Here is a 25,691-nt window from a genome sequence, read left to right on the forward strand (position 1 = left end):
ACCAAAACTGTGCACAGTACTCCAGATGAGGTCTCACCAAGGCTCTGTACAATTATAGCAAGACTTCCTTACTCTTATACTCCAACCCCCTTGCAATAAAGGCTAACATGTCATTTGCCTTCCTTATTGCATGCTGTACCTGCATGCTAGCTTTCTGTGTTTCTTGCACGAGGACACCCAAATCTCTCTGAACACCATCATTTGAAAGTTTCTCGACATTTAAAAAATATTCTGTTTTTCTATTCTTCCTACCAAAGTGAATAACCTCACATTTCCCTACATTATACTCCATCTGCCACGTTACTGCCCACTCACTTAGTCTATGCACTCCAAGGTCGCTCTGTTCCTCCGCACTTCTCAGTATCCTACCATCTATTGTGTATTCCCTTGCCTAGTTAGCCCTCCCCAAATGCATTGCCTCACACTTCTCCAGATTGAATTCCATTTGCCACTTTTCTGCCCACCTGACCCGTCCATTGATATCTTCCTGCAGTCTACAGCTTTCATCCTCACCATCAACCACACGGCCAATTGCTGTATCATCCGCAAACTTCTTAATCATGCCCCCTACATTGAAGTCTAAATCATTGATACTACAAAAAGCAAGGGACCTAGCCCTGAGCTTTGCGGAACCCCACTGGAAACAGCCTTCCAGTCACAAAAACACCCATCAACCATTATCCTTTGCTTCCTGCCACTGAGCCAATTTTGGATCCAACTTGCCACTTTCCCTTGGATCCCATGGGCTTCTACTTTTCTGACCAGTCTGCCATGTGGGACCTTTTCAAAAGCCTTGCTAAAATCTATTTAGGAGTGAAATCAGGAAGTACTTTTTCCACAGAAAGGATAGTAGAAATGTGGAACTCGTTACCCTAGAAGGTTGTGGATGGTGGGTCAATTGAAATTTTCAAGACTGGGTTTGATAGATTTTTGTTCAGTAAAGGTATCAAGGGATATAGATCAAATGCAGGTAAATAGAGCCAAGGTACAGATATGCCATGAACTAACTGAATGGCGGAACAGTCTTGAAGAGCTGAATGCTCTACTTCTGTTCCTCTGTTGGGGTGGCAGTACTCAACAGATTATGAAAGAGCCAAAATGGATATAAATGTTATGCTGGTGCATTTGATAAGATTGTGATTAAGGCCATGGCAGGGTCCTAAATGCACCATGCCAGTAGGAGAAACACAGTGTGCACAGAGTGACCATGCATACGTGGGAAGCGGGAGGGAAATTGAGAAAAGACAGCAGGTCAGAAAGGGGCACTAAAATATCAGGATTTAGTGCCCAACTCAGGGATCCAAGATTTGGGAATGGAGCAAAAGGTAACTGAGGCTACTTCCTCCCCAAGAAGGAAATGCATTGGAAATTAAGATTATGAGTAAGTTTCATGATTTAAAAAAATTACGATCATTAGGTTATAAATTTTATTCTCGGAAGCGGGTGGGGAACCAACATGGCTGGTTGAAAGATCTTGACATTTCTTTTCAGGGATTTGATTAGTTTTGGGGATTGTTTAATGGTTATAATTGATAACAGATATTAATTTGGACTGGTTGTTTTTTAGTGAATGTGAAATTCAAGCCATTTAGCGATCCACTTGATAATGTGCTTTTATGGGTAAAAACAAAAGCCATGTTACATCTCAGATGTTAAGGGGGAAAGGTAGAGTGAGAGTGAAAGAAGCACAGAGACACATGAGAAAAAGAGACAAACACAAAGCAAGAATAAAAGAAAGGGAATGAGAGAGAAAGATCGGGGTGGACGTCAGAGAATATAGGAACATAAGAAATAGGAGCAGGAGTAGGCCATTTGGCCCCTCGAGCCTGCTCTACCATTCAATAAGATCATGGCTGATCTTCTACCTCATCTCCACCTTCCTGCCCGACCCCTATATCCCCCGATTCCCTTAATATTCAAAAATCTATTGATCTCTGTCTTGAATATACTCAATGACTGAGCCTCCACAGCCCTCTGGGGTAGAGAATTCCAAAGATTCACCACCCTCTGGGTGAAGCAATTTCTCCTCATCTCAGTCCTAAATGGCCGACCCCTTATTCTGAGACTGTGACCCCTGGTTCTAGACGTCCCAGCCAGGGGAAACATCCTCCCTGCATCTACCCTGTCAAGTCCTGTAAGAATTTTGTATGTTTCATTGAGATCACCTCTCATTCTTCTAAACTCTAGAGAATATAGGTTGAGTCTACTCAATCTCTCCTCATAGGACAATCATCCCATCCCAGGAATCAGTCTGGTGAACCTTTGTTGCACTCCCTCTATGGCAAATATATCCTTCCTTAGGTAAGACCACCAAAACTGTATTCCAGGTATGGTCTCACCAGGGCCCTATATAATTGTAGTAAGATGTCTTTACTCTTATACTCAAATCCTCTTGTAATAAAGGTCAACATACCATTTGCTTTCTTAATTGCCAGGGCAGGTGCCAGAGACAGATGGGGCGTGTGCCAGAGACAGAAAGAATGGGTGCTGGGGTGGGCACCGAAGACAGACAGGACAGGTGCTGGGGTGGGCACCGGAGACAGATGGGGACAGAGTGTGAATGCGACACATAGCGACAGATGAAGAGAAAGCGAGAGACACAGAAAAAGCGAGCAAGAGAGAATTTTCAGATAGATTAACATGTTTCATTTCAGTATTAAAAGGGTAACCGGTATGGAGGTGGAAAATATTGTTACTGGATCCATAATCATCCAGAAATGAAAATCTCAGTCTATTTGTCATATAATACGGGTATGGTAGCCTAATGGTGGTGGTACTGGACCAGCAATCTAGAGGTGGAGAGTTCAAATACCACCACGGCAAATTGGCTAATTGAATTAATTAAATCTAGTAATTTGTGAGCTGGCCCCAGTTAAAGTGACCATGAAAGCTGCTGGATTGTGGTAAAAACCCAAACAGGATCACTAACGACCTTCAAGAAAGGGAACCTGCCACCCTTACCTGGTGTGGCCACACCTGACTCCAGTCTCATGCTACATGGTTGCCTTTTAATGCCCTCGGCAACTATGGATGGGCAATAAATGTGGCCTTGCCAGCGTCGCTCACATCCCCATAATAAATATAATATTTAGAAAGATGGTAAAATTTGCAGTTACTCGCTGTGATTAGCATTTCTGTATCATATATTCCTACCTTGTAAACTCTTCACGAAGATTGTTTGGTTCAGAGGAATAGAATTTTATTCTGAAGTGTAAGCAGTAAGGAGGCCCAACTGGAAAAAGTAGATTCATATATTAATTATTTCCCATATTAGACAATGATTTTAAGTCAGGTTTACCAAATACTGTCTTGCAAAATATTTAAAAGATTTATCATGTAATGATAATACAGAATGTTTATATTCTAAAAAAAAGGATCAATACAAAAACTAAACACAGTGCTTTGAAGCCCACTGCGACAAGTTAACCATATGTACTTACTTTTCACTTGTTTCTTGATGGGTTTTGTATAGTCTAACCAGTGCTGTATAAATAAAAAGACAAGTTACTATGAATACCACAAACACAAGTCAGTATATATATGCAGTTCTTTTTTTTAAAAATTAATGCTAACCCCAAAGGTTTTCTCTTAAGTTAAATTAGGATCAACAACAAAAATTCCTTCGCTAAGATTAATGTTAACGACCAACTCTGTCAAGGACAACTGACTATCTCAATGTACTGATGGACTGAGAATGGAGACAGACACACTGAGCAGGTTTCCTAAAGGGAGGTGAGCTATATTGTGAGAGCACTGACCATAAGGGGAGGATGTTTTCTGAAATAATGCTTCAGCCAAGTATCTAACATTTGCACTAAACAACAATTCTGAAAGCAGGGATACTTTTTAAGCAAAGTTATTTATTTAAAATTCCCATGAGATCTGTTTTTTTTTTACTGTGTTAGAAAGAACAGCAGGCAGTCCCTCAAACTCAGTACTCATTGTGAACTGTCTCTACAAATAGCCTGCCCAACCTCTAAATAACACACGATAGCCTGGAATGTTTCTCACACAGATTGATTAGCATCTTCAATCTCAATAAATAGATTTGGAAAATCTTACACCAATGTTTTATATGCTTGTTCCAGGGGGGAAAAATCTTTTGAGAGTCTCCTATGTTAACTTTTAGCTAGGCAGGATTTAGAAGCTCATACTGAATGCCCCATCCAAAGAATCCTCTATCTTGGTGTTAATAGATCAAATGGCTTATAGTGTGTATATCAAGTCTTTTCAATGCTGCGTTATTGGTAACCAGAGTATTATTAGTTCTTCAAAGATGGTTTTCCAAGATAACATTATTTAGGAGCTCACTGCACTAATGCCTACAACCCTTCCCAGCTTAATCAATCAGTCACTCCATGCTGATTTTTTAGTGGCATCTGTTACAGATGTGATAGGGGTAAGGAAGAACTATTCAATTGGGTACTACAACCTGTAAATGGTGACTAACTTTGTCGCACTACAGTAGACTTTCTAATTACTGCACAAGCTGCAATCACAATGGCCCAGAATTTGCAGTGGGTGATAACCCCCTTTGAAACAGACCACAGCTTCAGAATTTAGCACATGCGCATCCGAACACGGAAATCCTGAAGTTGCAGTCTGTCATTCACTCTTCTTCTTAGGCAGTCCCTCGGAACCGAGGATGACTTGCTTCCACATTAAAAATGAGTTCTCAGGTGACTGATGAATCCAGTGCGGGACCTACAGTCTCTGTCACAGGTGGGGCAGATGGTGGTTGAAGGGGCGGGTGGGTGGTGTGCTTGGGTTGACGTGCGCACCTTCTGCTGTTTGCGCTTGGCTTCCGCTTGCTCCCGGCGAAGAGACTCGAGATGTTCGGCGCCTTCCCGAATGCTTCTCCTCCACTTTGTGCAGTCTTGGGCCAAAACAAGCGCTCTACTTGGAGCTCCGACACGGCAAGAGAACCCAGGTGGGCAGAGGAAACGATTGAAGGACACCCTCAAAGCCTCCTTGAAAAAGTGCAACATCCCCACCAACACCTGGGAATCCCTGGCCCAAGTCATTCACTGCTCCGACACTGGCTGCGCTGTCCACCCACCCCGCCAGTATAATCAGGGTAATCAGCAAAACTGATGAAAACTTCAGCTTTTCCACGGTAATATCACTGTCAAATACCCCATTAAAAGTTAGACCCTTTTGGATTGTGCTGAACTTCTAGCCACAGAGATTGTAAATGTGCCCTGTTAAAAAACCCAAGAAAACCACAAAGGAGTCTCACTAACAAAACATCCTCAAACTAGGCAACCATAGCATGGGAAACGCTTCTTGCGGAACTGTGAATCATCCTCCTGGACAGAAGCCTAGCTTAGGGTGATCATATTTTCTAAACCGAATCCGGGGAGACACAGGGTGGGAACACAGCAAAGTAGCCAGGACAGAAAATGTAGGTTGCGCAGCGTAGCAAGGCAAACATTTTTAGCAACTGATATTTTAACAGTTGCACATATACACTGCAAATGCAAAACAAATGTGCATATAATTACCATCGATGTGATGTCACACTATTGAAGCGCATTCAGACATCATTTATAAATAACTAGCTGAAGTGCCCGGCGGTGCCGAGGCTTTTTCAAGGGCATGTTGTTGTTGGAAGAGAGAGAGAGCGACTGGGGGGGGGGGGGGGGGGGGGAGAAGAGAGAGAGAGAGCGCAACTGGGGGGGAAGAGAGAGAGCGACTGGGGGGTAGAGAGAGAGCGACTGGGGGGAAGAGAGAGAGCGACTGGGGGGAAGAGAGAGAGCGACTGGGGGGAAGAGAGCGGGTGGGGGAAGAGAGAGAGCGGGTGGGGGGAAGAGAGCGGGGGGGAAGGGAAGGGAGGGGGGGAAAGGGAGGGGGGGAAGGGGCAGGGGGGAAGGGAGGGGGGAAGGGGCGGGGGAAGGGAGGGGGAAGGGAGGGGGGGCGGGGGGGCGGAAAGGGGAAGGGGGGGCGGGGAAGGGGAAGGGGGCGGGGGGGAGGGGGGGGGGCCCGGCTGAGAGCCCCGCTCTCCGAGCCCCGCCCCCCCCGGCCGAGCTCGATTGCGGCTCTGAGAGACGGCCGGCGGCCGAGCCACGCCCCCCCCGGCCGAGGCCGATTGCGGCTCTGAGAGACGGCCGGCGGCCGAGCCCCGCCCGCCCCCCCCCCCCGCCGAACCCGATTGCGGCTCTGAGAGACGGCCGGCGGCCGAGCCCCGCCCCGCCACCCCCCCCGCCGAACCTGATTGCGGCTCTGAGAGACGGCCGGCGGCCGAGCCCCGCCCCCACCCCCCCCCGCCGAGCGCGGAACAGAGACGCCGCGTCTCACCTGCTCCTGCTGCGCGCGCACCCTGACCCTCATGGCTGACGCCGTTGCCCTGGGTAACGTGACACGGCGGGGGTGGGCGGCGGTGAGGAGCTTAGCAGCAGCCCAGTTACCAAGCTCGGGCCTGGCTGGGCAAGAAAGGCCCAGGCTTTCAGGCCTAAGAAAAAAACGGGCAAAGGTAGGAAAAAGAATGTTCAGGTTAGATAAAATATTTACAAATGAATGATTTATTTTAAAAGAATTTAATAAATTGAATTTTATTTTGCTGGAAATGTGTATTTGAAAAGAAAGACGCAGAAAGCAGGAAAAAGAATGGAAGCAAGATGGCGGCTACTCACCTCGGTTCAGAACGATAAGGCCCGCCCACACACGCACCGATTGGTCGACCATCAGGTCACCAAAGCGTAGGATTGGTCAATCGTCCCGTCACTCGACCGTAGGAGGGCCCGGCCGCACGCGGCAGCAAGCTGCCGTACGATTGGTCGACCTCGAGGTCACTCTGTCGCTAATGAGCGGATAATGAGATGCTAATGAGCGGAATGTTGAAGGTTTTTGGGATACCGCGGGCGCGATTTTAGCCCGGCCAAAACGTAAATACGCTTAAAACCGTCTCGGAAGCGTAAGCTTTCTTTGGAGGTAACGCGCGCGTAGGTACGCCCTGTAACTTTCGAGCGCATAGCCCGCCAGACGCACACGCGATGACAGACAGAATGACAGAATGACAGACAGAATGACAGAAGTACCGATTTATATATATAGATAGATAGACTAGCTGAAGTGCCCGGCGGTGCCGAGGCTTTTTCGAGGGCATGTTGTTGTTGGAAGAGAGAGAGAGAGAGAGAGAGAGCGACTGGGGGGGGGGGGGGGGCGGAGGGGAGAAGAGAGAGAGAGAGCGCGACTGGGGGGGAAGAGAGAGAGCGACTGGGGGGTAGAGAGAGAGCGACTGGGGGGAAGAGAGAGAGCGGGTGGGGGGAAGAGAGGGAGCGGGTGGGCGGAAGAGAGCGGGGGGGAAGGGAGGGCGGGGGGGAAGGGAGGGGAGAGAAGGGAGGGGAGAGAAGGGAAGGGAGGGGGGAAGGGACGGGGGGCAAGGGGGGAAGGGAGGGGGGAAGGGGGGGCGGCGGGGGGGAAGGGGCGGGGGGGAGAAGGGGGGCGGGGGGGAGGCGGGAAGGGGAAGGGGGGCGGGGGGGAAGGGGGGCGGGGGGAAGGCGGGGGGAAGGGGCGGCGGCGGGGGGGAAGGGGGGGCGGGAAGGGGTGGGCGGGAAGGGGGGGGCGGGGGCGGGAGGGCGGAAGGGGGGGGCGGGGAGGGAATGGGCGGGGGGGGCCCAGGCCGAGAGCCCCGCTCTCCGAGCCCCGCACCCCCCGGCCGAGAGCCCCGCTCTCCGAGCCCCGCCGCCCCCCCCCAGGCCGAGCCCGATTGCGGCTCTGAGAGACGGCCGGCAGCCGAGCCCCGCCCCCCCCCCGGCCGAGCCTGATTGCGGCTCTGAGAGACGGCCAGCGGGCCCGGTTGCCAGGGTAACCGTGACGCTGACCAAGCCCCGCTCCCCCGGCCGAGCCAGAGAGAGACGCCGCGTCTCAGCTCCTGCTGCGCGCGCACCCTAGCGGCGCTGGGCTGAGGCTCGGCCCTCCAGCCTTCGAGTGGGGCCGGGAGGTGCCTAGCTCGGGCGTGGGTGCGAAGGAGAAGCCGAGGCTTCGAGGCCTACCTGGAAAAATGGGGAAAGGTAGGAAAATTAATGAGATTAGATAAGTTAATTCGTTTCTAAATCATTTTTTTAAAAAACAATATGTGTTTTAAAAGCAACGTTTTTTTTAAAGACGCAGAAAGCGGGAAAAAGAAAGGAAAAGTTTGGAATCAAGATGGCGGCGACTCACCTCGGTTCAGAACGATAAGGCCCGGCCACACATGCACCGATTGGCCCGGCGGCACACGCCAGCAACCCGGCGTACGATTGGTCGAGCTCGAGGTCACTCTGTCGCTAATGAGCGGATAATGAGATACTAATGAGCAGAACGTTGAAGGTTTTTGGGATACCGCGGGCGCGATTTTAGCCCGGCCGAAACGTAAATACGCTTAAAACCGTCTCGGAAGCGTAAGCTTTCTTTGGAGGTAACGCGCGCGTAGGTACGCCCTGTAACTTTCGAGCGCATAGCCCGACAGACGCACAGGCGATGACAGACAGAATGACAGACAGAATGACAGACAGAATGACAGACAGATGTAACGATTTATATATATAGAGTAGCTGAAGTGCCCGGCGGTGCGAGGCTTTTTCGAGGGCATGTTGTTGTTGGACGAGAGAGAGAGAGAGCGACTGGGGGGGGGGAAGAGAGAGAGCGGGTGGGGGGAAGAGAGCGGGTGGGGGGAAGAGAGCGGGTGGGGGGAAGAGAGCGGGTGGGGGGAAGAGAGCGGGTGGGGGGAAGAGAGCGGGTGGGGGGAAGAGAGCGGGGGGGAAGGGAGGGCAGGGGGGGAAGGGAGGAGGGGGGAAAGGGAGGGGGGAAAGGGAGGGGGGGAAAGGGGTGGGGGGGAGGGGTGGAAGGGGCGGGGAGGAGGGGGGAGGGGGTGGGGGGGAGGGGGGAGGGGGGGAAGGGGCGGGGGAAGGGAGGGGGGGAAGGGGCGGGGGGATGGGAGGGGGGAAGGGGCGGGGGGAAGGGAGGGGGGTAGGGGCAGGGGGGGAGAAGGGGGGGAAGGGGAGGGGGGAGAAGGGGGGGCGAAGGGGGGGGCGGGGGGGGTAAGGGGGGGGCGAAGGGGCGGCGGGAAGGGGAAGGGGGGGTGGGGGGGAGGGAGGGCGGGGAGGGAGGGAGGGAGGGCGGGGGGGGAAGGGAGGGCGGGGGGCGGGGGGGAAGGGAAGGGCGGGGGGGGAAGGGAAGGGGGAGGGGGGAAGGGAAGGGGGGAAGGGAAGGGGGGGAGGGGGAGGGGGAGTGGGGGGGAAGGGGAGGGGGGAAGGGGAGGGGGGGCGGGGGGGAGGGAGGGGAGGGGGGGGCGGGGGGGAGGGAGGGGAGGGGGGGCGGGGGAGGGAGGGCAGGGAGTGCGGGGGGGCCCCCCCCGAGGGTCGTGGCCCCCCCCCCCCGAGGGTCGCAGCCCCCCCCGAGGTGAAGACCGCCGATTGCGGCTGTGCGAGACGGCCGGGGGGCCGGTTGCCAGGGTGACGCTTGGCGGCCCCCCCCCCGAGGGTCGCGGCCCCCGCAGAGGGTCGCGCCCACCCCGAGGTGAAGACCGCCGATTGCGGCTGTGCGAGATGGCCGGGGGGCCGGTTGCCAAGGTGACGCTTGACGCTCAGCAAGCCCCGCCCCCCGGCCGAGCCAGAGAGAGACGCCGCGTCTCAGCTCCTGCTGCGCGCGCACCCTAGCGGCGCTGGGCTGAGGCTCGGCCCTCCAGCCTTCGAGTGGGGCCGGGAGGTGCCTAGCTCGGGCGTGGGTGCGAAGGAGAAGCCGAGGCTTCGAGGCCTACCTGGAAAAACGGGGAAAGGTAGGAAAATTAATGAGATTAGATAAGTTAATTCGTTTCTAAATCATTTTTTTTTAAAAAACAATATGTGTTTTAAAAGCAACGTTTTTTTTAAAGACGCAGAAAGCGGGAAAAAGGAAAAGTTTGGAATCAAGATGGCGGCGACTCACCTCGGTTCAGAACGATAAGGCCCGGCCACACACGCACCGATTGGTCGACCGTCAGGTCACCAAAGCGTAGGATTGGTCAATCGTCCCGTCACTCGACCGTAGGAGGGCCCGGCCGCACGCAGCAGCAAGCCGCCGTACGATTGGTCGACCTCGAGGTCACTCTGTCGCTAATGAGCGGATAATGAGATGCTAATGAGCGGAACGTTGAAGGTTTTTGGGATACCGCAGGCGCGATTTTAGCCCGGCCGAAACGTAAATACGCTTAAAACCGCCTCGGAAGCGTAAGCTTTCTTTGGAGGTAACGCGCGCGTAGGTACGCCCTGTAACTTTCGAGCGCATACACTGACAGACTGACAGATGTACCGATTTATTTATATATATAGATAGATACAATAACACTGCTCGGTCCACTGACCTGAAACTGTGATTCTGTCTAATGATATGATAGGCAAATATTCCAATGACTATAGCTCTAGTCTATCTGGGGACAAGTTTTGAGAACCGGGGACACTGTTTGCCCGGGGACACACTACCCCATCCAGGAACTGTCCTCGGAAAACGGGGACGTATGGTCACCTAGCCTAGCTGCAGATACTTACACCTATCAACAGAACACTCAAAGTCATCTTCATTTTTCCCTAATGGTTTTCTGTAATTCATTTTATCTGCCTTCTTTCCACCACAATTCCCCTTCTCTCCTTGTCCCTTTCCACCTCCCTATCCTTATTTCTAACTTTCAATTTGGCTCCTGAATATTCAGCTCAGTCCTCTGTCGCCAAGATGCCCAGATTCAGACTTGGAGTTCACTTCCCAGGCTCCAGTTCTCATCTTTTCATGCCCTCTCTGATCTGTCTTTTTACCTCCCAGACTGAATTCTATTGATGTTACAAGAGGCAGAGTTAACCCAGTCTTTGTAGCACGACAGATGGTGCCTTACATTCACTGTATTGTTTTCAGTAATGTTACACTTCCCATTGCACGAATAGAGGGGTTTTCCATGGCTGGGAGCAGCAGCTACAAATAAGTTACTTAGAGGCCCATGGAGGAGAGGGGGCTGGGAATGACAGAATAAAGTGTTATAAATTAAGTTATAGAGTGGAAGCACTAGAGCAGGAAGACATGGTTGAGTTTAGTAACTCAGAATGTCAATGATTGCAGATGGATTCTGTAGTGTATGTGCTTTAAGTCAGAACTACTTTTTACAGCTCCTGTATACTGTAGTACCGGCAGTAACCACACCGGTATATAAGCTGTGCGCATGCCTCTGAACCCCAGTCTAGAGATTACCCTTCTCCAGTAAAGACCTGTTATTTGTTTATGTACAGCATCCGTGTAATTATTTATCCACTGAACCACGGATCTAACAGTGGCGACGAGTGTCGATGCGAATCTACCTGCAACATAAAACAAAAAAAAAGTCGAGTCCAGGAACACGGGCGTCGACCGCGAGCAACCGCCCAGCAGTCAGGCAGAGATCCAACTTCGCTGGGGAGGCTGTGGAGAGCCGGGTTTGGTTCCCCAGCCACAACGAGCAGTAAGAGACCGACGACAGGTCGAGAGCAGACCCTTCCCGAGCAGCGGCGGCTGGAGCCGACCGACGGCACAGAGAGAGAGCCGAGCAGCGTCGACGGGGTAAGAAGAGGGTGAAGAGAGCAGGGCGCAGCCAGGGGTTGATCACCGAGCGGCATCGAGGAAAAATACTGCAAACCGGAGAGAGGGTAAGAAACAGCCGGGTTCTAGACTGAGCGGCGTCGACAAATATCAAGGGAAGAACGCGCAGAGCACAGCCAGGGATCACGGGCTGATCAGGGTCCGCGGGGCGAAGCAAGGGGAAACGCCATTGAGCCGCGGAGAAGCAGGGAGAGCGCGGGAGGCGCCATTGAGCTGCGGAGAAGGAAGAGCGTGGGAGACGCCATTTTGCGAAGCCACAGCGGAGAAGACGGGCAAGCGCGGGAAGGAAGGAAAGCGCGGGAGGCGCCATTTTGTGCCAGCGGAGAAGAAGGGGAAGCGCGGGAGGCGCCATTGGTGATAGTTAACGCACAACCAAGGATGCCGAAGAGTGGCAGTATCTCTACGTTCGACAATGAAGTCGAAGATTGGGCGACATATGTGGAACGTATTGAGGTGTACTGCAGGGCGAATGAAGTGCCAGATGCTAATAAAGCACTGGTTCTGTTAAATTCCATGGGTGCAAAAACTTATGGGTTACTGCGAAATCTAATAACCCCAGAGAAGCCGGTAAACAAGAATTTCGAAAGCATAGTAGAAATCCTACAGGACCACTTAAACCCCACACCGCTGCTGATAGCAGAATGTTTTAAGTTCCATAAAAGGAACCAACACAAAGACAAAAGCAATGCTGAGTACCTAACGGAACTGCGCAAGCTATTGAAATACTGCCAGTTTGGAGCGGGACGAGCAGACACGTTAAGGGACAAGTTTGTGTGTGGGCTACAAAGTGAAGGAACCCAGAAACGGCTTCTATCAGAAAAGGACCTTACGCTGGACAAAGCTTTCAGTATGGCAGTATCACACGAAGCAGCCGCAAGGGGCGCTGCAGAGATACAACGGAGACCGCAAGAATATGGCACCAACGAAATGACCTATGGAACAGGGAAGTGCTATCGCTGCGGCAGAACAACACTTGTCCAGAAAGATTGTTGGTTCAAGGACCAAGTGTGCAGACAGTGTGGGAGAGCAGGACACATAGCAAGAGTCTGCAGGTCTGGGAAGAAAACCAACAGTAAGAAATCTCCACAGGAGAAGTACAAAAAGGTACACTAGGTGATGGACAGTGGTTCAGACGAACAGAAAAGTGACACAGACTCCGGAAGCAAGGAGCTGGGTTGTCTGAAACTACATAATGTGACCGAAATGGAGGATCACCAGACTATCTGGGTTACACTCAAGATAGACGGAGTCCAAGTGGAAATGGAATTGGACACAGGGTCAGCTCTAACAGTAATAAATCAAAGAGACTACAAGCGGCTATTTTCACACATACCCTTGAAAGCTACAGAGATTGTCTTGAAGACGTATACGGGGCAAAAAGTCTACCCCAAAGGAAAAATAAGGGTGAAAGTGACATATAAAGGTCAGGAAATACCTAAAATGGATATATATGTATTGCCAAATGGAGGACCACCACTGCTAGGATGTGAATGGATCCGGAAGATACATTTAGATTGGCATTCCATACAGGCACTGAAGGTGGAGGCCAAAAAGGATGACGACGTCACACCTGGACGACTGTCAAAAATGCTCACTGACGCAAAAGAAGTGTTCCAGGAGGGACTAGGAACACTAAAAGGAATAACAGCAACAATTAAAATAGAGGATAATGCAAGCCCAAAGTTTCTGAAGGCCAGACCAGTGCCTTATGCGATCAGACCAGCGGTTGAAGCAGAGCTGGAAGGGTTGGAACGTTCAGGAGTACTGTCCAAAGTGGACTGGAGCGAGTGGGCTACACCCATCATTCCTGTAATGAAGAGGTCGTTGAGTAATACGCCTGGGGAAGCAAAGAAGGTCCGCATCTGTGGGGATTTTAAGGTGACAGTGAACCCAGTCCTTCACACGGTGCAATATCTGCTTCCACGAATTGAGGATATTTTCGCCTCGCTATCTGGTGGTAAACGCTTCACCAAAATTGATCTAGCCCAGGCGTACTTGCAAATGGAGGTAAAAGCAGCTTCGAAATATTACCTTACGATCAACACCCATAAAGGTCTCTATCAATACAACCGGCTGGTGTTTGGAGTAGCCTCGGCTCCGGCTATCTGGCAAAGGGCGATGGATCAGGTTCTGCAAGGGATTCCAGGGACCCAGTGTTATTTGGACGACATCTTGGTCACGGGCGAAAATGACGGTGATCACCTCACCAACTTGGAGAAGGTGCTCACCAGATTAAAGGAGTATGGGCTACGAGCTAATCGCCACAAGTGCAAGTTTTTCCAGAAACAGATCTCGTATTGTGGCCACGTCATCGATGAAGAGGGGTTACATAAGTCCCCTGAAAAGATTGAGGCAGTAGTCAAGGCTCCAGCACCGGAAAATGTGTCACAACTGAGGTCGTTCCTCGGGCTGGTAAACTACTACCACAAGTTCTTACCAAATTTGTCTACGGTATTACACCCGCTGAACACCCTACTGCAAACGGGGGTACCATGGAAGTGGGATGACGAACGTAGACGAGCTTTCCAGAAGTGTAAAGAATTGATCACATCAAAAGAGGTGTTGGCCCATTTCAACCCAGCACTACCAATTCGTTTGGCATGTGATGCATCACCCTACGGCATTGGAGCGGTGCTGTCGCACAAATTCCCAGACTGGTTGGAGAGGCCAGTAGCCTTTGCGTCTCGGTCACTAACCTCAGCCGAGCGCAACTACGCCCAGATTGACAGGGAGGCACTCAGCCTAGTATGGGGAGTAAAAAAATTCAACCACTATCTGCATGGACAGAAGTTCACCTTGCTGACTGACCACCAACCACTTGTCTCCATCTTTAATCCTAAGAAGGGCGTGCCAGTGATGACTGCACAGCGGTTACAAAGATGGTCCCTGTTTCTAGGGGCGAATCAATATGAAATAGAATATAAAGGCACGAGACAGCATGGGAACGCTGATGGGCTATCGTGTCTGCCACTGCCTACTGTGGAGGAAGCACCAGCAGTGGACCTTATCGAGATATTTTATTCGTCGATAATTGAACGATTGCCAGTAACAAACGCAGATATAGAGAAGGAGACCCGCAATGATCCGACGCTGTCACGGGTATATGAATTGACGGTGAGGGGATGGCCAACACATGGCGACTCACTGTTGCCAGCATTCTCATCCAGAAGAGAACAGCTGTCAGTATGCCAGGGGACAGTGATGTGTGGATCCAGAGTGGTGATTCCACCCAAGTTAAGGGAGAGAGTGCTAAATGAGCTACATGAAGGTCATCTGGAGGGGAGTGAAAATGAAAAGCCTAGCTAGGGCTTATGTGTGGTGGCCGGGAATCGATCAACAAATCGAAGACCTAACTAAGAGCTGCTTAGGATGCCAGAAGGTCCAAAATGCACCACATGCCCCTCTACACCCATGGGAGTGGCCCTCCTCTCCATGGCAACGGGTGCACATTGATTTTGCTGGTCCATTCATGGACTCAATGTTCTTAATAGCAGTGGATGCTCATTCAAAGTGGCCTGAGGTGATAAAGATGTCTTCAACCACTACAGAGAAAACGATTGCAGTCCTACGGACCATATTTGCCAGAAACGGTTTGCCAGAGCAGATCTGCTCTGATAATGGACCACAGTTTGTGTCCGACGAGTTCCAAAAATTCATGAAAAGGAATGGGGTAAGGCATTACACATCCGCCCCGTATCATGCAGCCACCAATGGATTGGCTGAGAGGTTCGTACAAACCTTTAAGAAGGCGATAAAGGCCATGTGCGACGAGGAAATTCCACTACAGCATAAGATGGACAATTTCTTATTAGCCTACCAAAACGCAACACATGCAGTTACCAACCAGACACTGGCCATGATGTTCTTTAACCGAAGGTTGAGATCTCGTTTGGACTTGCTCAGACCAAATGTGTGAAGAAATGTTGAGGACAAACAATTCCAGCACATCAACGAGAAGCCGACAAGGAGCTTCAATGTAGGGCAACCAGTCTTGGCCCGGGACTATCGAACAGAGAAGTGGCAACCCGGAACGATATGTACAAGGCAGGGGCCATTAATGTACACAGTAGATGTCGGGGAGAACATTGTGAGACGCCACGTCGATCAGATCTTAGCATCACAGGAATGTGTCAACCCCATGTCTCGAGTACCTGGGGATGAACCCGACATAGCGATAGCATCTACTTCAGACCCAGTAGCAGTGGAACCCGATGAACTACCCGATGAAAGGGGGTCAGAATCGCCTCTGCACCAAGAACAAGAACCTCCGGAAAGGCGCTATCCCGAAAGGGTCAGGAAGCCGCCCCAAAGACTGAATCTATAAATGGACTTTTGTTATTGAATGTACATGTAAAAATGTAATTGTTATTTGAATATTAAGGGGGTATCATTAATCTAAAAAGGGAGGAATTGTAGTCTATGTGCTTTAAGTCAGAACTACTTTTTACAGCTCCTGTATACTGTAGTACCGGCAGTAACCACACCGGTATCTAAGCTGTGCGCATTCCTCTGTACCCCAGTCTAGAGATTACCCTTCTCCAGTAAAGACCTGTTATTTGTTTATGTACAGCATCCGTGTAATTATTTATCCACTGAACCACGGATCTAACAGATTCCACATCCAATCACTCCACTCGCCGAGCTTTATTTTTCGAAGACGCTGCACCACCGTGTACCATGTGTGGATTGTAAATTGGATTATTAACCAGGTAATACGAGAACAGATTGGCTGGGTAGTCATCCCTGGATTCACTTTGTTCAAGTGCAAACTCAATATCAGAAGCCTTATAGATACACAACTCACACGCTTTACAGATACATGAGGAGTTGTGCAGGTCTGACTCAAGTATTGCAAACTCTATACTTGAAAGACTTACCACAAATGATCAATACCTCAAGTGTTGTGTTATAAGATACTAAAATGATTTATTGCTCAATTTTATTTCAGAGTGACCTATAGTAAATGTAGAAAGTGCGTTGATGTCTTTACATAAAGTAGTTGTCACCTCACGAAGATTTTGAATGCCAACTTCAAAAAATTGTTAGTGGGATTCAAGTTCAAATTATTGGTGTGCATGGATCTGTCCGAAATACATTTTAATATCTTTTCATAGAGCTAGTTTAATTCCGAAACGAATGACTCATCAGCATTCCAAGTATTGACAAAACATCAATACATTTTATTGATGCTGGCATGCAGGTTTACAACTAGTTTCTGGTAACAGGTGGCATTTTAGTTGCATCCCAAACTGCCCATTTTGAAATATTTATATATGTGTGGAAATGAGACAGGGAAATAGAAATGTAAACTAGCACAGTGAAGTCATTAAAACGTAGTCATTGGAGCACTGACATAGTTCTGGGAACTGGATAGAATACAATAAAGATTGAGATAGCAAAATACTGCAGATGCTGGAAATCCGAAAAAATAACAGAAAATGCTGGAAAAACTCAGCAAGCCAGGCAACATCCGTGGAGAGAAATTAAAGTTGACGTTTCGGGTGAACCCTTTTTCAAAACTGGAGAGGAAATGAAATAGATTGAAGGCAGGGCTGTGATAGAACAAAAGAAGTAAAGAGACATTAAGAGGTATTCAAAACCAGACGAGATGGTAATAGGACAGTGGAGACAAAAGACAGCTGAGATTAGGTGTGAAGTGTACTGGCAGGATGAGAGACAGCTGCCATGTGGGAGAGAGAAAAAAAAGGAAAGCGGGGGGAAGGGAAAACCCAAAACAAAGGGGTGGAAAAAAGATAAGTAAAAATGTAATAGGGGCCGAGGTTATGATCTGAAATTGTTGAACTCGATATTGAATCCGGAAGGCTGCAAAGTGCCTAATCGGAAGATGAGGTGCTGTTCCTCGAGCTTACGTTGAGCTTCCGTGGAACAATGCAAGAGGTCAAGGACGGTGATGTCCGAGTGGGAATGGGGCGGTGAATTAAGATGACAGGCGACCGGAAGCTCGGGGTCACCCTTACAGACTGAACGGAGGTGTTCCGCAAAGCGGTCACCCAATCTGCGTTTGGTCTCCCCAAAGATTTCACTGTCTCCAACCTTGAATTATTCAAATGAAAGACTACTGCATTCAGTAATCTGTACTTTCACACAAATGTAAATAATGATAATGTAAGCAGAATGTTTAAAATGACAACTAAAGGAATAATTAAGTCGTCTTGGCTAAAAAAAAACACCAGGATCATTGGGCAAGGCCAAGTTCTGAACTAGTAATGTGCTGGCTCACTGGATGCTGCAATACCACACGAATATCATTTAAACATGCTTTTTCATCTTAAAGGGATTCAGCCATTTACCTTTAAGTGGCTGCATATATGGGGATAAAATCATTGGAGGCTTTTTAAAGGTTCGCACCAGTTTTCATCCTTTGCAAGACTGTATAGAGGGTAATAAATAACAGCAATTGCTGAAAATAAGCCATAGCTATAACAATTGATGGCAGTATTTAGTGACCATGCCAACTACTGTGAGTGAAATCCCCATGTTGTTCTTGCCCCATGGAACTTATCTCTTCCTGTCTCGACTATCTTTTCTCCCCTTGTCCAGTCTCTTCCCACCTACATCCGCGACTCTTCGGACGCCCTCCGCCACTTTAACAGTTTCCAGTTTCCTGGCCCCAACCGCTTCCTTTTCACCATGGACGTACAATCCCTCTACACCTCCATCCCCCACCAGGATGGCCTGAGGGTGCTCCGCTTCTTCCTTGAACAGAGGCCCGACCAGTCCCCATCCACCACCACTCTCCTCCGCCTGGTTGAACTTGTTCTCACATTGAACAACTTCTCCTTTAACTCTACTCATTTCCTCCAAATCAAAGGTGTTGCTATGGGTACCCGCATGGGTCCTAGCTATGCCTGCCTTTTCGTGGGATATGTGGAACACTCTTTGTTCCAGTCCTACTCAGGTCCCCTCCCTCACCTCTTTTTCAGATACATTGATGACTGTATCGGTGCCGTTTCCTGCTATCGCCCTGAACTAGACAATTTCATTCACTTTGCCTCCAATTTCCACCCTTCCCTCACCTTCACATGGTCCATCTCTGACTCTTCCCTTCCCTTCCTCAACTTCTCCGTCTCCATCTCTGGAGCTAGGTTATTGACCAATATTCACTACAAGCCCACTGACTCCCACAGCTACCTGGACGACACTTCCTCCCACCCCGCCTCCTGTAAGGACTCTATTCCATTCTCCCAGTTTCTCAGTCTCCGCCGCATCTGCTCCGACGATGCCACCTTCCACACCAGTGCTTCCGACATGTCTTCCTTTTTCCTCAACTGAGGATTCCCCTCTACCGTGGTTGACACGGCCCTCGACCGTGTCCGTTCCATCTCCCGCACTTCTGCCCCTCCCTCCCGGAATCACGATAGGGTTCCCCTTGTCCTCACCTTTCACCCCACCAGCCTCCACATTCAACGGATCATCCTCCGGCATTTCCGCCACCTCCAAAGTGATCCCACCACCAAACGCATCTTCCCCTCCCCTTTCAGCATTCCTTGGGGACCGCTCCCTCCAAGACACCCTAGTCCACTCCTCTATCACCCCCCGCACCCCTTCCCCTTCGCCTGGCACCTTCCCGTGCAAGCGCAGGAGTTGTAATACCTGCCCTTATACCTACCCCCTTCCCACTGTCCAGGGCCCCAAACACCCTTTCCAGGTGAAACAGCGATTTACTTGTACTTCTTACAATCTAGTCTACTGTATTCGCTGCTCACGATGCGGTCTCCTCTACACTGGGGAGACCAAACGCAGATTGGGTGATCGCTTTGCGGAACACCTCCGTTCAGTCCGTAAGGGTGACCCCGAGCTTCCGGTCGCCTGTCATTTTAATTCACCGCCCCAGTCCCACTCGGACCTCACCGTCCTTGGCCTCTTGAATCGTTCCACGGAAGCTCAACGTAAACTCGAGGAACAGCACCTCATCTTCCGATTAGGCACTTTACAGCCTTCCGGACTCGATATAGATTTCAACAATTTCAGATCATAACCTCGGCCCCTATTACATTTTTACTTATTTTTTTATCCACACCTTTGTTTTGGTTCCCCCCCCCTTTCCTTTTTTTTCTCTCTCCCACATGGCAGCTGTCTCCCATTCTGCCAGCGCATTTCACACCTAATCTAGAGCTGTCTTTTGTCTCCACTAGTCTTACCACCATCTCGTCTCGTTTTGAATACCTCTTAATGTCTCTTCTCTTTTGTTCTCTCCCAGCCCGGCCTCTTAATCTATTTCATTCCCTGTGCCTCTTTAGTCTTGATAAAGGGTTTTGACCTGAAACGTTGACTCTAATTTCTCTCCACAGATGTTGCCTGGCCTGCTGAGTTTCCCCCCAGTATTTTCTGTTGTTATTCCCCATGTTGCAAGTTGGCTACAGGTATCCTCAGTGCAGATGGCAAAACTCTGCCTTGCTGACCCATTGCAAGCAACACGGACATCGAATCAGGACAACGCTCAGCCATGGCACTCTCGCCTCCAAGTCAGAAGGTTGTGGGTTCAAGTCCCACTCCAGAGACATGAGCACAAAAATCTAGGCTGACACTCCAGTGCAGTCTTGAGGGAGTGCTGCATTGTCAGAGGTGCCATCTTTCGGATGAGACATTAAACTGAGGTCCCGTCTGCTCTTTCAGGTGACCCTAAAAGATCCCATAGCACTATTTTGAAGAAGAGCGGGGGAGCTATCCCTCAATCAACATCACAAACAGATTACCTGGTCATTATCACATTACCACAAGTTGGCGGAGTACAGCTAAACTGCATATGCCGACTCAACCGTGACAAGACAAGGAAAGGCTCAGGCAATCCCAGCACAGGTAACCTTGCAAAGACCTCCAAGAGCAGTCCCATGAGTGGCTTGGCAGTACCATGACTGTTTGAACTGGGTAAGCCCTGAAGGGCATGGTTGCTAGGCTGGTCCTGCATCAGCTGGTGAGGGAACATACATAAGGGAGTAACCTATTTGACCCTGTTGTCACCAATCTACCTTTCATAGACACATCTGTCCACAACTGCATTGATAGCTATAATCGCGACACAGTCCTTGTGAAGACAAAGTCTCATTTTCCAAGTGAAGACACCCACCATCATGTGGGTGTGACACTACTACCATGATACAATTTTAAAGGGGATACAGGAGAGACCTGGCCGTTTACTTACAGAAGTCTCTGAAGGTGGCAGAACAAGTTGATAAGGCTGTTAAAAAAGCATCTGGGATCCTTGGCTTTATAAACAGAGGGATAGAATACAAATGCAAAGAAGATTTCCTAAATCACTTGTCGGGCCTCAGCTCGAGTATTGTGTCCAATTGTGGGCATCACACTTTAGGAAGGATGTCAAAGCCTTGGAGAGGGTGTAGAGGAGATTTACTAGAATGGTATCTAGGATGAGGGACATCAGTTGTGTGGAGACACTAGAGAAGCTGGGATTGTTCTCCTTACAGCAGAGAAGGTTAAGGGGTGATTTAATAAGGCGTTCAAAATCATGAAGGATTTTGATAGAGTAAATAAGGAGAAATTGTTTACAGTGACAGAAGGGTTGGTAACCAGAGGACACAGATTTACATAATTGGCAAAAGAGCCAGAGGTGAGGTGAAATGAGGAGAATTTTTTTTACGCAGCGAGTTATGATGATCTAGAATGCACTGCCTGAAAGAGTGGTGGAAGCAGATCAATAGCAACTTTGAAAAGGGAATTGGATAAATACATGAAGGGGAGAAAACTGCAGGGCTATGGGGAAAGGGCAGTGGAGTGGGACTAAATAGGACAGCTCTTTCAAAGAGCCGGCACAGGCACAATAGATGGAATGGCCTCCTGTTTTGCTGTAAGATTCTATGATAAATGGGGCAGACGAAGAACAGATCCAGCAGCCCAAAGCTGAGTGTCCATGGAGGTGGTGTGGTCCATTAGCAGCAGCAGAATTGTACACCACCACAATCTGTATCCTCATGGCCCAGCATATCCCTCACTCTCATCATCACCATCAAGCCAGGAGGCCACTGGGGAGTGCAGAAGGATGTGCCAGGAGCAGCACGAGGCTTGCAGCTTAGAATGAGGGACCAATCAAGTGAAGCTACCAACATAGCATGCCAGACACAAATAGCAGCAGGCTAGACACAGAGCTAAGTGTTGCTACAACCAACGTATCAGAACTCTGTAGCTGTACTACATCTAGTACTACACCATGGTGGTGGACAATCTGGCAACCATCAGGAGGAAAAGGCTTTATGAACCTCCCCATCTTCAACCGTGGCAAAACCTAGCATGTGAATCCAAAAGATACAGCTGAAGCGTTTGCAGGTGTCTTCAGCCAGAGGTGCCAAGTGCATGATCCTAGTTGGCCTCCTCCCAAGGTCTCCATCATAGATACCAGTGTCCAGTTAATTTGGTTCACTCCACAACATTAAGAAGTGTCTAAGTCACAGCACCAGTCCCTGTGAAATAACACTTCCCACCTTCCCTCAGTCGGAGTAACTAGCTTTAACCCCTACTCTCCATTTTGTCTGGATGGATACAGCTGCAACAATCAAGAAGCGCAACAACATACAGGACTAAACAATCCACTTGATTGGCACCCCTGCCACTGAACTCAATAACCACTACCGGCATACTGCAGCTGCAGTATAGTACTTCAGCCAAGCTTATTCCAACAGCACCTCACAGCCAGATAACGTCTACCACCCTGAAGGACAAGACCGGCAAGATTATGGGAAATCCACCATCCAAGTTCTCATTCCAGTCACACAACACCCTGACTTGGACAAATATCACCATTCCTTTATGGTCACTGGGTCAATATCCCGGAATTCCCTACCTAACCCCATTGTGGGAGCACCACCAGCACATGAACAGCATTTTAAGGAGGCCAATTTCACGACAACTAATGACGGTCAATAAATGCAGCCTAGACATGCAAGTCAGGAATTCCTGCTGGTAAACAAATGATAAAAAATTGCTGAAATGAAGATGGTGGAATTTGAGTTTACTCTGAGCTTTACACAATAAAGCCTTTGAAAAGGCTTAAGGGTTTAATCTCTAAATTTAGTTGCAACTATGCTCATTAAGTGTATTGGGTCCAACATGGTCCAATATGCTTCAACTGCTCACTCTCTCCTGCTTTCCTAGTATTACTACAGGTCAAGAGGCAGCTTCCTATTAATGATCCCAGAGCTTAACCATGCTGCTCAGAAAGTGTGAAAACACTGTACAATATTTAAGATGATACATTTTCATTAAGGTGTATAAGCCTGCATTAACATGGTATCACACTCTCTCAACCTATAGGGGTAGCAGCAGACTCAAACAGATATGGATAACAAAGCAAAAAAAAAGACATAGAAAGTTCTCCACATCAATGGCATCCACCATAATGCTTCACCGAGTGGCAAACATAAGCTTAGGTTTGGCAGTCAAGCATTTAAAACATTTACCATAAAGACTTTTATCCCATGCATGTCATAGAGTTTTACAGCACAGAAAGAGGCCCTTCGGCCCATCGTTCTAGAGAGCAGTGCATTGATGCCATTGCTATGGCAACAGCTCAGGTAACTACAGTTAGGTAAAGCCCTTGGGCCGACACTGATCAATGCCAAATACCTCTCCAGTTGGGTATACAAACATGTCAACTGTTCACCCTTCGAACGACCAGTATTTGGAGCCCCTGTTTGCAGTTATGAATTTAAATCAGTGGACAGCGAGAATGCCTTACCCCGGTCCCACTGCTAATTTGAAGCGATCTCTCTCTGGTTCCTGGGGTGGGATCCCCAGTACCCATTGATGTGCCTCTGCTGGCTCTTACAGTCACACGTTACCCACAGAAGATTGGCCTCTCTGCCCTAGAGATATGACCAGAAAGTGTTCTACATTCAAGATGCTGTATCTTAAGACCATAACATGGGATTCTATCTGCTGGGCTATCTCTCCTCCGCCCCTTTCAACTCATGTTTATCCTGAAAAATCAGATGCTGCTTGTTGGAGATGCTGTCTGAAACCTGTTGCCACTATTATGCATGCTACGTTTCTGTGCACCCTATCTTCAGTTCCGCTTGGTACATCACCACTATTCAGGCACTGTTTTGAACGCCTGCTCTTGACCTTTTGGGAAGGAAATCAGGAGTTCCTCCTGGAGATATGCCCAAAAAAATATGGTCTGCCACCGGCACTGCATTTCCAACAGTCTATCTATGGCTTCTCCAGTGAAATTCCCTCGGGACGAGTAACCTTGAACACCCCTCCATCAGCCACTTTCTGGTGCCCAGAGAAGACCAATCAATTTCTTCCAGAGTCACAGCCAAAAAATGACTTTGCCCTCCACAGGCCACCTGTACATCAGCCTGCTGCCACTGCCCTGAGTAGCTTGCCCTTGCTTCCATGCTGAGGTGCACTAAGTGTCAGTCACCTAGTTCTTCCACAAACTGCCCATTTCTAGGATAACCTGCAGGGCTTGACACTGGGTCTGAGAAACCACTCTCAAGGCCATGCCACCAGATCCTCTCCAGTAGAGAGAGAGAGAGAGAGAGAGAGCTGGTAATCTGGGCCGTGAACATTGGATACTGATTTAAGGAAGGAGCGGGGCCTGTCCAGTGCATTAACACAGAACTATTCCAGAATAAACTATTTTAGCTTCACATTGCTGAATCACAGCTGGAAAATGCACAAAAACATGTCAGAAATCAAAGTTCATTGGGAGGTATATTCCCAGAGCTCCCTACATTTTGCATCATCCGAGCTCACTTCCCCCATGAAAACTTCTAAATCCACAGTTCAAAATTTGTACTGTGTACTTTAGATTTTTTCCCTATATTCCAACAGTAGGAATATTAGGTATAGCTACATCTTAATTTATGACAAGTTAATGCCCCACTACACTCCCATTGTAACTACTACTTTTCTTGTGTCACATGGGAGGCTATTGGGTTTCAGCTTTCACAGAAAAACAAACTGAATGTGATCCCAAATATAAATCCTGAATTTCAATATAATAAAAATTAATCCATCATCATCCCTTTTGTCATTTAATCTCTCTTGCCTTCCACTCTTATCACAGACCTTCCCTTTTTGTTCTTTCCTCCACTCTCCCCTTACCCTGCCTCTCTATTTTCTTAAACCTGTTATATCTCTAACTTTTTCCAGTTCTGACGCAAGGTCATTGACCTGAAATGTTCACTGTTTCTCTCTCCACAGATGCTGCCCGACCTATTGAGTAGTCCCAGCATTTTCTGTTTTTATTTCAGATTTCCAGCATCTGCAGTATTTTGCTTTTGTAAAAATTAATTCAACTTAGTTGGTCGCCTTGAAGCAGTGGTTTTTGTCAGAGGCTTCTATTTGTGGCTGTTTTTCAGTTGTACACTCTATTTTTTGGTCATCAGGTTTTTTTTTAAGCTGTATCTGCATTTCTGAGTTCTTCAGCTTGGCATTTTTTGGATATTATTCTCTCTCATTACACCATCAAGCATCAATATAAACTACAATTTCATTTTTCAAAATTAGTCTAATTTAATTTCCAACTTCTTGTCTTACACATATCAATAGCCAACATTCAAAATAGCTTTATATTCATGCCCTTGGAGCAACCAACTTATAAAACCAATTTCACTTGTGCTTTTCCATTAATATAAACAGCAGGTGGTCACTTACTGAAACTTGTAAGACATCCATGAACTGCAGGCTGAAGTATTCTACCTCCACAAGGTCCAAGTGGTAAACAATTTGGTCAAAGAGATCTTGACCTTTTGCATTTTTCTACAAAAAAAGAAAGCATTTATATGAAGTCAAAGTTGTTGTTTTGAAGTTTAATTACTTATAATTTTTTTAATAAAATAACTAAAGCAACATAACCTTAAATATGACCTACCTGACATTATTAAAGCACTGAAAATGAACTGAGGCAATGAGAAACGTACAGGAAAGAATATTATTCCTACACATTTACTATGCAGCTAAAATGTAATCTGTAAACTACTGTCAGCATTAGTCATGTGCCGTGATACAAATTTAATCCTTGGAGTACTCAATGTGTCTGTACAACTCAGGACAAAAAAAATGCTTTACAAGGCAAAACAAATATCCATTATTAATGCACAGGACAATCCATATTCATGCATCCCTGATGT

The 25,691-nt window shown here is 48.5% G+C and overlaps 1 protein-coding gene across 1 annotated transcript in view; it reads right to left on the reverse strand.

Moving 5' to 3' along the window:
- LOC147117295 (band 4.1-like protein 4B) overlaps nt 1–25,691 on the reverse strand; it is a 165,474-nt gene that overhangs the window by 63,851 nt on the left and 75,932 nt on the right. Inside the window, exons 4-6 of the mRNA XM_085989358.1 lie at nt 25,216–25,320; nt 3,441–3,483; nt 3,154–3,232 (exon numbers count right to left, since the gene is read on the reverse strand). Of these exons, the coding sequence (XP_085845484.1) occupies nt 3,154–3,232; nt 3,441–3,483; nt 25,216–25,320 (227 nt within the window). The remainder of the gene's footprint in view (nt 1–3,153; nt 3,233–3,440; nt 3,484–25,215; nt 25,321–25,691) is intronic.

This window comes from Somniosus microcephalus, chromosome 5 (genome assembly GCF_052327205.1).
Source record: "Somniosus microcephalus isolate GS21.2 chromosome 5, FLI_Smic_1.0, whole genome shotgun sequence".
Classification (NCBI taxonomy): Eukaryota; Metazoa; Chordata; class Chondrichthyes; order Squaliformes; family Somniosidae; genus Somniosus; species Somniosus microcephalus.